This window comes from Anarrhichthys ocellatus, unplaced genomic scaffold (assembly GCF_004355925.1).
Source record: "Anarrhichthys ocellatus isolate YVR2014 unplaced genomic scaffold, GSC_Weel_1.0 scaffold1034, whole genome shotgun sequence".
NCBI classification, from domain to species: domain Eukaryota; kingdom Metazoa; phylum Chordata; class Actinopteri; order Perciformes; family Anarhichadidae; genus Anarrhichthys; species Anarrhichthys ocellatus.
The window spans coordinates 1-14,208 of NW_022281008.1; the positions used below are offsets into that span (position 1 = coordinate 1).

General features: G+C 43.8%; 1 protein-coding gene across 2 annotated transcripts; it reads left to right on the plus strand.

The window, feature by feature from the left end:
• The first annotated feature begins 410 nt into the window (after positions 1–410).
• LOC116377222 (KICSTOR complex protein SZT2-like) lies at positions 411–13,804 on the plus strand. Of its 2 annotated transcripts, XM_031838808.1 has the most exons (7): positions 411–1,048; positions 1,210–1,374; positions 2,205–2,258; positions 3,112–3,196; positions 8,703–8,876; positions 12,406–12,597; positions 13,375–13,804. In XM_031838808.1, the coding sequence occupies exons 1-7, from the start codon at positions 905–907 to the stop codon at positions 13,605–13,607; spliced, it is 1,047 nt and encodes a 348-aa protein (XP_031694668.1). In that variant the 5' UTR covers positions 411–904; the 3' UTR covers positions 13,608–13,804. The 2 variants fall into 2 exon arrangements, with proteins under 2 accessions (XP_031694668.1, XP_031694669.1); XM_031838809.1 differs by lacking the exon at positions 2,205–2,258 and having other exon boundaries at positions 413–1,048.
• The last annotated feature ends 404 nt before the right edge of the window (positions 13,805–14,208 follow it).

The window sequence follows — 14,208 nt, forward strand, 5'->3', positions numbered from 1 at the left end:
CCTTTCTACCTGCCTGTCTGCCTGTCTGCCTTTCTACCTGCCTGTCTGCCTGTCTGCCTTTCTACCTGCCTGTCTACCTGCCTGTCTACCTGCCTGGCTACCTGCCTGTCTGCCTGTCTACCTGCCTGGCTACCTGCCTGTCTGTCTGCCTGTCTACCTGCCTGTCTACCTGCCTGTCTACCTGCCTGTCTACCACAAGCTGCTATCTTAACAGCTGTGAGAACCAACAATAGTCGTGTTCATTGTTTATGTTCATAAAGATAATTTTGGGGGAGTGGCTTTGGAGGGGGGTGTGAAGGGACGGGCTATCAGTGTTGCTGACTTGGCAACTTTCTTGCTAGATTACTAGCTTTTGGAGCTAGTGCTGCTAGCTACTTTCATTAGAAAAGAGTTTGCTACACTGGGCTGGGTTTTTAGGTTGGATATTTATTTTTAAATCTCAACATTATCAACCCTGCCTTTTAAGTCGTGTGATGACAACTGCGCTATCTCTATAACAACGGGGCAAACTCTGCTGATGAAGACTCCATACAATAGTAGGAAATGGACGCTGAGTTTTTCATGAATTATTTATTTTGACCAGACTGTGTATGGACTCATCTTGACCTACAGACTCAACTTTGGCCTCGGTGCCAGTGTGCAGCAACATTTTACGCAACGCATTATCCTTTGATACAGACCACCTGTTATGATGCCACCGCATTCCATATTGTCTCCCATTTCACTCCTTTGCACAGTGAAATGGGAGACGAGATACCCTGGCCAGCCACTTTGTTAAGTAGGCATGACCGTTGGACTGTCTGTCTTCTGATTGTGCCCCTGAGGAAGGGTGCGTTAGATGCTTTTAGATGGTCCAACAACTTGGTTTGAAACATGCTAAGACCTTTAATCGCTGATATGTGTAATGCATTATCCACTCTTTTGCTCAGGTCCAGAGATCACAGACGAGCTGGTCAAGGTGCTGCGTAAGCGCCTGGATGAGACCACGTTGGATATCATCACTGTCATGCTCGTCAGAAACTGCAAGCTGACACCGGCCGACGTGGAGGTAAATTGCTCGTCGACAAAATTAAACTTAACTTTGTGTTGTTTCTGGCTGCTCTGTAGTTCTGTGTACACTCCCAGAATTATGAGTTTTTATTCCCACTGAGGCAACCAGAGAGCGCAATTTCTTTGGATGTAAGCCTTCACCCAGTGTTGTCTGCTCAGTTCATCCAGCCTTCAGGATCTCCAGCCACTGAGGTGATGACCTTCGGCCTCCCCCGGTACTGCCTCCCCTGGCTGCCCGCTGTGGCTCACTACCTCAGGCAGAACCTCCTCATCTTCCTGCATGTACCAAAGTACACTGACAGCAACACGGCACACCACTTCAAGGTATGACCCAGACCAGCTTAGTGTTATCAACCTAATATGGTAATATGCAATGTTAATGTTCTTAACTGTTGACCAGGGCATCAAACCCTTGTGGCAGCCCCTTTGCTCTGACATCTCTCCATGTCTATAGGTCCCGTGTGTGCTTGTTTCTGGCTTAACAACACTGTAAAAGTTGAATTTCCCCAATGATGATGAAAAGTGTGTCTTTCTTGCCTCTTTCTATTTGGCCTAGAGTGCCTAGAAAATAACAACAATGCTGGATATCAAACCTTTCTTTGAGTTACAGACAAAGGCCAGAATCTGATGGTCGACCTTAAAAGGAAAGTTCTGCTTCATTACAACTCGGGTCATATGCTGTATTTTTTATTTTTATTTTTTTACATCATTTCTGTCAGCTCCGAGGGCTTTCTGATGCAAAAGCAAGGTAATTGCTGAGATCCGGGAACATGTTCAGCAACATTGCTACAGCAAAGTGTGACGGAGCAAGAAACACAAGAAGTCAGATAATTGGAAGGAAAAATTAAAAAAACAAAACAGCAACAGCCAAATTGTCTAAATTACTTTATTTTAAGGTCAAATAGACGGTGAACTCACGCAATTTGATGCTAATAAGCCCTCACTGCACAGGAGAGCTGTGCATGCACAAGTACAGCAGGTCAAAGTTGAAGCAGGAAGTGTCTCTGTAAACTGATCGATGTGAACAGTGTGGGTCATAACATTTCCATTTACCTTTAGTTTGACTAAACTTTTGGCTTGTTAAAAAAATAAAATTCTACAAGGTATGGATCAGAATTAGCCTTTAAAGCCATCTTTTTTCTTTCTTTTATCAGACTGGAAATAATAAAAAAAAATATGCAAGTAAATTGTTCACCGCAGGAAGAGAGGTAAGATTATTTATACACTGTCGCAAAATACATGGCGCTAAAAGCTTGGTGACTTAGTCACTACTCGTAGAGCTAGTGATTGAACTACCGAAGGTGAAGAGCAAATTATTTACACATTAGCCAGCCAACATGCTAACACTAGTAGAGCTTCAACAAAATGGGTTTGAGTAATGTTTAAGAAAAATTGAAGTCAAAATTTTCGTTTCTCGTTATGTGAATATATTCCGCTGTCTTTACTCCTCTGTGACAGTAAACTGAATATCTTTAAGTTGTAGACAAAACACCACATTTGAGGACGTCATCTCGACTTTGGAAAAACTTCCACCATTTTATAGACAAACAACTTATCAATTAATCGAGAAAATCTCACAGTAGCGCTCCAAGCTAGCTGGCTTGCTGAGGTAGCAAGTGAGCTAGTTAGCTTTCTCACTAACAGTGAGCTAGTTAGCTTTCTCACTTGCAAATAATATTCCACATTTGTACTATTCTGTTGTAACTGTTTATAGAACAAACCATGTCTCTTTAGTGGAGCAGGGTTACAAAAGCAGATACCCAACTCCTTTAAATGACTTGTTGACTTGTAAAAATAAGTAATTGCTGTTTGCAAATCAAAAACGCCTCCCTGCACTGATAGATGACTGTTTGACATATGCAAGGGCGCTACAAACAGCTCTGTTCAAATTGATCTGGATTAAGAATGAATAAATCCTAGATATGGGAGGCTCCCAGCTCTGCAAAACTGTGGCAGAGACTAAAATCATTTTTGACAAGTCTCATTGTGATGTATGAAATAAATGCTGACTTGTGTGGTTTGAGCTTCCAGGGGCTGATTTGTCTTCTGTTCTGTCTGCAGCACTACTTTCATTTGAGAAGTGACTTGGCTGACGGTGATATCTACCTCTACAATAAACCTGGAGGCCAGGGGACGGGAGGCAAAGGTAATCACATTCTCCCAGCTCTGTGTGTGCGCGTGTGCGGCATCCTTCGGTTCTGATAAGTGAAGCCAATGCAGAAGTGCCTTAAACTTGCATTCTCTCTAATGTCCACCAGGGGGCGACTCCTCTGGTTGCATAGAAGTCTATGAGAAAATGACTCTACTTCTCTCTTGATTTATTACCTCAGTAAACATTGTAAACATGAGTTTATGGTCTCAATCTCTAGTTTCAAGTCTTCTTCAATACAGCATGATGTTCATTTAGTACATTATGGTCCATTTAGAGTCAAACAGACCATAAAGCAGGGGATGCTTCAGGGCGGGACTACACGGTGATTGACAGGTTACTGCCTCTACCAGAGAGACATCATATACGATGTTTCTACATCACTCCTCCGCATTCCAAATATGGTAACTTCCGTTCATCGGTTGCAAAAAAAACAACATGGCGACATCGCCGAACTCTCACCAATGGGTGACGTCACGATGACTCCGTCCACTGTACAGTATATACAATACAGTGGTGGGCCGTCAGGGCCTGCAAGGCCTTCTCTGCTGGCCTAAACAGAATCACAAAGCTAAATCTATTTTATAATTTAATAATTTTTCTTAAATACACTACATGTATTATAATTTATAAAAATATTTTCCCCATTATCTTATTTTCTCATTGCACAGCTACTGTCTTCCTCAGTTGCTCTGCTTCCAGTGCAGCTTGTTTTAAGTAGAGCTTTTATCCAATCAGATTTCACCTCTGTGTCGCTAGGTAAGAACAGAGGCAGAGGCCTGCAGACTCACAAGTGAATCCATGTGCAGTTTAAGTGAATGGGGAAGATATTGTTGATTGTCATAGTCTTCAACCAATCAGATCTTTAGTTTGACATGTTGAGCGTATTCTTTGACGTGTCAGAGCCTGCGCGCCGGCCTATAATGACGTCAGCAATACGTGCAGCTCAGTGTCCATGTGCAGCTCTCCCGCGAGGTGCAGAGTGCGCTGTGATTGGTCAGTGGGCGAGCACGTGACTATCGTGAAACGAAACTTAACAGCAGAGGCTGTCGGGTAGTGAATCGCATCACGTGATGCAGCTCAGCCAATCAAATAAGGGCATTCTGACTGAGTGAGATGTACCATGACACAGGGGGCTGAGATGAGGAAAGACATTGCAGAGCAGTACGTTCAATGTTCGAGTTGTGAAAGTAAAATCCTAAGACAATCTCTTTGGACTTGTCATTAAGGCGTGATGGTGGGTCCCACATACAGACCAGCTGAGAACCATTGTCCTCCATGAGCACAGAAAACATATTTTCCTGAATATGAGCTTCTGCATTTTCCAGATGCTCTAGTACTATTCAAAGGTATTGTAAGTCTCGTACTGAACGGTACGTACATAGATACGTACATTTACTACGTACATAGTTACAGCCTTAGAAACTAATAATATCTGTGGCGCCATCATGTGGTTATAAGGAGGTATTTCAGCTGCAGGACAGCATTGAAGGCCTAGGTATAAAATGCACGGACCGCCACTGATAACATACGACCATAGACTGTATTGTATCTGTGCAGTTGCTAACTGTAACCTCCAGTGCTAGCCTCAACAATGTGGGCAGCACTAAAGGACATACTATGTGAAAAGCAAACAGACATAACCATAAGACCGACACAAGCTGCCCAGAGCCCGAAAGCTTTTTGGTTTGGAACACCTCAGTGTTTCTATAATTGTTCATCATCTGTTTAATTTTTCTCTCCACAGTTGTTTTCTGCCAGATGCTGAATATTTTCCTCTCCACCCTTTGTTTTTTTAAAACGCTGCCTCTGAATGGCCCCTTCTTTCCAAGCAAGTGTTCTCCACTGTTTTGTACTTTGTTAAAGTATTGGTTGTACCTGTATACGTTCTCTTTCTTTTCTTTAGTCTTCTTTAGACTGATACATTTTCCTCATCTACCTCAGGGTTAGCCTTTGTGCTAAAGTTACTGGCTTAGCTCTAACTCGTTCTTTGACTCGAGTGGGTGTGTGCTTATGAACGAGTTAACTTCCGAACTTTACTGACGGTCCGTTTGTCTGTGTTTTCTTCAATTGTTCTGTATTGTGTGCTGCGTGTTGTTTACATTCTACCAGGTTTTTAAAATGGCGGATGCCAGGGCTGCATTGGCTCATGTGTTCGACCAATCACCGTTCACCTACATCACTCCCAGTTCCTCTTGGGCTGGGAGATTACCTGCTCCAGAATAGGAGCTAAAAAGTCCCTCAAAATGGCGTTCCGAGAACTACGTTCCTAGTTCTTGTGGTGCGGACACAATAAAAATGGTGTTTCTTTGAACAATGATAAAGGCAGTATGATATCATAGGATATGCTGACTTTCCTTTCCTATGTGTAACTCCCGTAAATTCAGAGCAGATTTCCCTCTGCTTGTCTGGCATAACAGAAACTACTTCTTCATCTCAGTGCTAGTTTCTTTGATGCGTATCAGCACAATCATTTTCTTATTTTCTGAAGGTGGGTTCCTCTTTCTCTGTCGCACCGAACCTCATGCGTAGGCTTTAACCGGATACTTAACACATCTCTCTATAGGTGTTATTGGCCAGTGCAGTATGTATTCATCCTTGTGTGGGTTCCTTCCTGTCAACAGCACCAAGTCTAATGCTTTGCTTTTATGCAAATCAAGACGAAGAGTTCAGCAGACTTCTCTGTTTGGTCACACTGCCTCTCCATATATTTCACTCAGTGAAAGGCGAGTGCTGCTGCTGGAACTGTGAGAACGTCGCTGTGGAGAGCGAATACACGACTCCGCCATCCTTCAACAGCTCTCACCAAAGGGCAACTAATTACTGGTGTAAATGACGAGTTTACCGAATTAAAACCCCTCATTTATAATTACTAATCTGCTACCGCTCATTGCCATTTCAACTTAACATTTGGCTCATAATCACGGCGCTACATTTTTCATTTGAGAAACACGCTATCCTGGGTGTGCCGGCTGAAGTAGCTTTGTTTCATTAGGCACAAGCAACGGAAGTGTCTATAATCACACTGTTGTTTACGCTGTGCAGTTAATGTGTATTAGGCAGAGGAGTGGACTCATCCAGTCCAGTCATGAGTCTGACTTTGTCGAATGGGAATAATACTGTGATTCATGAATACTGTATTCAGCTATTTCTTCAAACAATCGCCAATAGTACACCTTTTATCCTAGCCACAAGCTCTAAAAAACATCATCATCGGCAGATTTTCACCTTCTCAACGGTCCTTGAATCGTCGGACAAAAGCAACAAAAATCATGGCTTGAAATTGTGATATTTCATCAAAAGCATTTTATTCTACATGTCTCATTTAAAACTTGCCACAAGTAAACAGATCCTGTAAAAAAACGTTAATTTCTGAGCTCCTCAGCAACTGGGAAGCCATGATTGACAAAAAATCACTGAAAGTCCAACTGAAGTGCAGGCTGCTGAACACAGAGCAATGAAGAGAGGACAGGTTGTAAACATGTCAATAGTTCAATTCATATAGCACATAGAACATCGCTAACACTTGGAGAAATATTGGATATATAGATTCCAGTGTTTTCCAATTTTTGTAAGATAAATTATACTAAGACATTTTTTAAGATTTTTGGCATTATAACTGTGTTATGCTGCACAACAGACACTCTTGAGTTCTCTTTACTTCTAGCCATGGTTGTGCTGTTTCCATAGAGGTGCAGGACTTATGTATTGCAGTGAAAAATGAGGCCACAGAGAGTAAAATGCTTGGTGTTCATGAGGGTTAAAATACAGTTTTGTTTCTGACTGCAGAGTACTGTGAGCTCTCTGGGGATCCTCACCTTTAAGTCTCTTTAAAATGACTTCTCTGTGCCTGTCAACTCCTAAACACCGAGGGCTCCTGCACTCATCCCACTTAGCTGTCTAACTACTTTTTAATTGCTGTGCGGAGGAGCTCTGACTCCGTCTCATTTGTTTAAGCAGCTGCGAAACAAAGTGCTCAAATCGTATGAAGGTACCTGATCCCTGCCCAGCATGTGAAATAACGATTACGTCTTCCTATCAGCTAATTACCCGCTGCGACAGCCACGCTGGTGTTTTCTTACCGCGTGAGTCATTGGGATAAGATGTGGTCCTGCAGACCCCTTCTGTAGCAGGAAGTACCACAGAGGAGGAGGTCTGAGTACTTTGACAGGTTATATGTCTGTTTGTCCGTCTGTCCAAGACGCAGTCACAAAACCTTACAAGTGTGTAGTTGAGATTAAAATGAAAGCCCGGGTTCGTAGATGGGTTTGGTCCGAGCAAGGGTGCTGGAAGCAGGGGGGTAGGAAGTGTGGAAGGGTATCGGTCTCCGAAATGATATGGATGCAGAAAGATCAAATAGTTGAATGAATCTGTGCTCTGAGAAGCAGGACGTGGTTGTAACCTACAGTGTAGTAGTGGTGGTAGGTCAGATGCACAGTGCACCACACCCATCTACAAACTCGCCCTTCATTTTGAGCTCAACTACAAACATGACTGCATCCTGCACGGCTGTGACGCTGCCACGAGGACAGGCGGATGAACTTCCTGCTACAGGCGGTGTCTCCAGATCACATTCTGCCGGGATGACTTGCGTACATACAGACTCTCAAGGTTAATCACTGCTAGTCGTGTCTTTAGTTCAAAATCATGTCAACCTGAGTTTTACATTTAGTGCAAATTTTATTTTTTAATAATATTTATGGGAAGAAAATGGTGTCTTTGGGAACAAATCAGAGACACTCCTCACTCCTCCAAACCTCTGCAGCTGGTAGCATGTTCATGTGTTTCATAGGTCATTGGAGTTACAGGAGTCTGTGTACTGATTGGCTGAGGGCACTTTATGGCCGCACTTCACTATGAAAACTATCTCCAACTTAAGTTTGGCCGCATAAACACAGCTTTCCATGGACATCACATGACCGCTGCTCTGCTGTGTTTTTGGCACAAAGCACTGAATGGATATATGATGTGGTCATTTTGCTGTTCATAGCAACTCATTTTAGTGAAAAAATGGTTAAAATATTTTGTGACATGTTTGAATTAACAAAAATTTCTGAAATGCATCGTGTCTCCTGTCCAAGACATCCACCAGCTCCATGCATGGTACAGCTGACTCATTGTGTGCACAAATACCCAGGACCATGTCCACACATACAGCAATACTGACTCATACAAGCAGAGTTACAGGGCAACTACCTTAAGTCATGAGGAACTGAAGCATCAAAAGAAAATGGATTTTAAGACTTCCATTTTCACTTTCACCGTGCTCATATTTAATATATGCTGCTGTGACAAAACAAAGGATAAGGTGACAGACACCATGGCAATTAAAACTAAATATGATATTTCCCTGTTGTACAGATGTCTCCGTCAAGGCTCTCTGGTTAACTGTGAACAAAAGCAAATCCTCTGTGACTCTGCAGGTGGTGGGAGCCGACTAGCTTCCAGTTTTTAAGGCTCATTACTAGTTTGTTTGTTTGAACAAACACCTCTGCTCTTTCAGGTATCGCCTGCATCGCCCTCTCATGCGTGGACGTCCACGGCCGTTCCCTCCAGGTTCCGGTCCAGGACTGTGCTGCACTACAGAGGTCAGAGAACTGCACCACCCCCCTTCATCCAGACCATTTCGATGAGCTGACCACTGTGGGTAAAGTGGAGTCCATGGACATCAGCTCAGGTACAGATGAACACAACACTGAGCAGTTGTGGTAACCTGGACCCTGTTTTGTCAGGTTTTTGTGTTGAACGAATGGGGAAAACAATTCTTGTTATTGAAGGAGAACGCTGTAACTGGTAGATGCGAAACGAGCTGCGAGGGGAAAGTGAGTGGTGTCAATGTAACATACCGTCCACTGAAAGTGGACATATCCTATCCTGCCTTTTAGTTGTGAACGTGGGCTACGACAGACTGCGCTTGTTACTATATGTGAATGTATTTGTGACTATCGGGGAGCCACAGGTCTCGCTCTTTACAGCCTTCTTCCTCTGTGGACCTCAACACGACAGAAACTCTGCCCGGCAGTCACTCACGTTTCCACCGCATCCTTCCGGCAACATGTCATCTCGCGGGACTTGAGAACGAGACTTGTCCTTGTGCGAGACTCTTTCCATAATGTTGTCAGACATTTTTAACAGCAATCAGAGTCTGTAGCAAACACGATCACTTTCACTGGACGTACATGACTGTCTGTGTTTTGGCAGCTCTGGCTAAGGTCTTTTCTGCTGAAGTCCCCGAGAACAACATGTTGGTGCTGAGGACCTTAACACTGTGACATCAGCACATTGACCTTCGTTTATTTAGAAGCAGATCCCACCCCCTTGTTTTCCCCGCAGGGTCGGGTAGTATCCGAGATGGGCTTACCAAGCCGGGTTTCAGTGAAGCACAGGGCAGCGGATCTGCAAAAGTCTGTTTGATCTGTTGAGTCAGCAGTTTGTCAATCCTGATGTCCAGACAGGAGACGTTCCCCAGATGAATTGGCTGGAGCGCAGTTTCAAATCCCTGCCGTCACAGTTCAACCAGCGCTCCCACGGAGAGCTGTTGAGTGAGGAGCAGTGACATAGATTAATGTGTAATGTTCAAAGGTTTGTCCCTGTGAATGTGATCAGAGAGGGAGAGCTGAACACTGAACAGGTCAAAGGTCACCTCACAAAACACGGCCATAACTCAAGAATTCAAATGTCAACTATGACAATTTCTCACAAATATCTTCCAGGATAAAATGATGAAGTGATGACATGTTGGACAGACATGGATGTAAACTGCAACATGACTGTTTAGTGGAGGCATACAAGTGCAAGGCTGTAATTCTAGTTGTTTTTTGTGTGCATTTTGCCTTTTGAGAGCTGGCAGAGTAGATAGACAGGAAGCAGCACAAAACTATCCGAGCACATAGCTTCAAATGAACTGGTGCATGAAACTCCAAATGAACCATGGCGAGAGAAAATATTGTTTGTCCTGTGCAGTTTTGAAAAATGGTCAAAAGAGACATATCCTGACGTTTAGTGTGGGCTAAACAATTTTATGACGTATACTTATTAGACTATTACTGCCAGGTAAACACCCACATTGTCTCCAGGTTGTAAGATAGGCTTTGGGTTTGCACCCGGCATTAACACGAGAACTGTATCTGCATAATAACATCTGATCACAGGCCTTTGCATTTGTAGCAGGTTTTAATATGCGCCCTGGTTATCACCAGCCGGCCCACGTTTCAATCAGAGCCCAACTTGCATGTATCCAGGCTGAGCAGGAAGGGGCTCGTTTGTACCTGTTGACATTCCATCACTGTGTGTAGCAGACGGCCTCCAGGTGATTGCAATGTGTTCTCTGTGCATTTAAACCTGAATTATTACGTGTTGGTCCCGATCCAAATAAGATATCCAGATACAGATCACATCTTAAAGGGATAGTTAATGTGTTTTAAAGTGGGGTTGTATGTGGTACTTATCAAAGTCAGTGTATTACCTTCAGTAGATGGCGGTCGCCCCCAGTTTGGAGAAACAGACAGGAGTTACCATACGGGGGCAGAGCAGTGTGCAGCTGTGGACAGGCAGCAGCAGAATCCTATTTTAGACACCTACACAACATATTAGTTTAAGTGTATGCTATATTTAGAACATTTGTCTCTGGTTAACCCTGCTATGAGACAGTGAACTGATACCGTTGGATCATCTATGCTCTCGTAAAGCCACCAGACTTCATTGGAAGAAACAACAACTCGCAAAACATGTTTCACAGCAATTTCTTCCAATTTGGCACCAACGTCCACTTGTACTTAAGGATGAACTGATTAGGATGTGGTGGTCAAAGGTCACTGTCATGTCACAAAACACCCTTTAACCCATAACTCAAGGATTGAAATGCTAATTATAATAATTTCACACACAACTTGTCGACCATCTAGTGCAGGAAATGACGATGGATAAGTGCCTCATACAACCCCACTTCAAAACATTCAAACTATCCCTTTAAGACCAGCTGGCATTGTAAAATGTCCGAGCCCGAGCTGCGCACATCCTCAGGCTTATATTCTGAGACTTGGCTAAACTCTCATGAATCAACACAACAGTTTCCATACTCTGAGCGGTGCTCGCCATGACCAGTGGACTGAATGTGATGTGTGTAATCAGTGCCGTTCCCCCTTTAGAATTACAGTTTGATTATCTTACAAGTTTACGGAGAGTCCCGGGAGTCAATTTATTGTATAAACTACACTAATTTGAAAATGGATTAATTGCAGTCATAAACGTCAAGCTACGTTATGGGTAACAGTCCGGCTATTAAATTTAAAGTCTGAATATTAAATGCCTCCTAAAATTGAATGAGTAAATCTTCCTGGTAAATGAATAGCGCTCTGTGATATGAAGAGGTCTTTGTTCCTGGAGGCTCGATTTGTCACTGTGACACCACATCGCAGGGCCATAAATCATGGTTTTGGGGGCTTATTAACATGATTGTGTTTCTAGTCTTGTCGGTGTTGCAACAAGAGAGAAGTGACAAATATGACTCCAGCTGTTTTGGTTCTGGGCATTAAAAATAGAGCCACACTTAAAAGGTTGGTTTGATTCATTAAAGCGTCCCGGTGCAGTGAGTCACAATCATAGTGCATCTGTGCTATAGTATACTTTAATGAAAGGTGACACCAAAGATGAAAAGTTTGCATTTTGCTGAAAAAAGGAAGGAAGTAGCAGAGGACAGAAAGCAGGAACACAATGTTTGCATTGGTGCCAGATCACGTTCACTCATACTGTCTCGTTTCTCTGTTATGTCTAAAGATGAGCTGTCTTATATTTTTACCACCTGTACAGTTGAAGTGGAAGAGGTTTGTGAGTGGCTGAGAGAGGTGAGGACAGCATGTGGACACTCTCGACTATTATTTAAATGTAGGTCTCTATCACCCATGGAGGAGAGCCTCAGTGCTGCTGACCACATTTCCCATAAACCTTGCTGCTTTCTTGTTCAAATTGAAAATTGATTCTTTCCTCTCACCAACCCCCCTCCCCGAATAGTAACCATAACCGCTAAGGCTATACTATATGCGCTCATTCGTTTTCATGAAAACATAAAGACTGTGTTTTATTAATGTCCTGGTAAAGCAATTTGGTCAATGTTTGTGACTTGCTCATTTTAACACGACTCAGTGTTTGCTGATCCCCCTTTATTATGTGCTGAGTCAACAGGATTGTGTCTGCTTGTGTTCCAACAGAGCCACAGCTGTATGTGCGGTTTGACATCTGGGAGCAAGGCAACGTCAGCCCCTTGCAGCTGAGCGATAAACTGCAGGGGGCGCTGCGCCACGCTCTCTGCGACGTCATCATGGAGCTGAGAGTCTTGCCGAAGTCTCTGTGCGTGGCGGCGCTCTGCCCGGCGAGCAAAGCTCAGAGACAAGAGGCCAAATGTGAGGTCATCAGTTTGTTTGATATCTCAGGGGGATCTCAAGTATGAACGGATTAGAATATGTTTGTCAAAGGTTACTGTGATCTCACAAAACACGTTTTAAGTTAAGTCAGGAGTTCATACGCTAATTATGACGACAGATATGATGTAAACAGCAACTTGAATGGTTGGAGGAGTTCTAAAACTGAGACCTGAACCTGGTGCATACTTACGTCTTCAAGACGGGCTTCAACTGAACCCGACTGGTACTGAGACCTGAACCGGGGCTGAGACCCCGAGCTACAGTATGTTTCTACTTTCCTCTTTTGTGCGGCACAGTCCAGGAATGAGAAATGTATTTGAAATGAAACAAACCAAAAGCTCTACTCGTCTAAGTGACCCGAGTCTGACCTGAAACACTTGAACCTGGTTGGGACCTGTCGGGTGTAGTTGTGGAACTAGTTCAAACTGACTCAAAGGACAAAGAGAGACGCATGCCACTCAACACATTTTCATTTATCTTTTACATAGCACGACTTTCTCTTACAATTGTATTTATACTTATTTGATACTTGAATCACACATATCTCCAGCTGTCTACAGTTCATTTGATTTAATGTATTATTTAATTTAACACGATTCACATCATTTAAGGCCCAGTTTCACTGTGAGGAGAAAGAATAAAACTCGCTAGTTGCCAACACACTGTATTGAGCTGCTTGATTATGTTGTGTGTTCTATGTTGGTAAAAACATCAAATGTCTCTTAGATATAAATGTGACTTGTTTGTGTCTGAAAGTGTTGTCTTCAGGACTGGCGACTCCTCAGCCTGAGGTGAAAGAAGTGAAGGATGGCCCCAGGCAGCGCAGTGGCTCGCGGGTATTTAAGACCAGCCCCTCTCCCATCAACTTAACCCAGGCTGTAGGGAGCCCCCCCGTGACGGGGACCAGCACGCCCGAGTCCACCACGCCCACCAGCAAGAGCACCCGCCGCAGCTTCTGGGACATACTGGTCAGTGCCTCCAGAGGTTGAAGGATTTCATCTGTGTGTAGCCAAATTACGGGCTACATTAGCATTCATCACAATGCTCATGGGCATCTTATTGTAACGGGGTGTATACCTCTGTTAATATTATATAGTTGTACTGGGGTTTATGTTTTTGCATTTGCTGACTGTAATAATTAGCTGAAACCACCTACTGGCTGATGTTGTTATCACCGCCACGAGGATCATGCCATCGTTTTTTTGTGCGTGGATCTGTGAGTGATGCACGCACACTCACTGGACTGAGTGAGTGAGTGATGCACGCACACTCACTGGACTGAGTCAGTGAGTGATGCACGCACACTCACTGGACTGAGTCAGTGAGTGATGCACGCACACTCACTGGACTGAGTCAGTGAGTGAGTGATGCACGCATCACTCACTGGACTGAGTGAGTGAGTGAGTGATGCACGCACACTCACTGGACTGAGTCAGTGAGTGATGCACTCACTGGATTGAGTCAGTGAGTCGTGCACGCACACTCACTGGACTGAGTCAGTGAGTTGTGCACGCACACTCACTGGACTGAGTCAGTGAGTGTGCGTGCATCACTCACTGGACTGAGTCAGTGAGTGTGCGTGCATCACTC

What these genes read in the sequence shown, in the direction of transcription:
- LOC116377222 (XM_031838808.1), top strand. Translation starts at nt 905, where the DNA reads ATGCATTATCCACTCTTTTGCTCAGGTCCAGAGATCACAGACGAGCTG. An exon ending in TGTTCACCGCAGGAAGAGAG is followed by an intron (nt 2,259 to 3,111) that starts GTAAGATTATTT and finishes TTCTGTCTGCAG; the next exon opens with CACTACTTTCATTTGAGAAG. An exon ending in CCAGGGGACGGGAGGCAAAG is followed by an intron (nt 3,197 to 8,702) that starts GTAATCACATTC and finishes CTGCTCTTTCAG; the next exon opens with GTATCGCCTGCATCGCCCTC.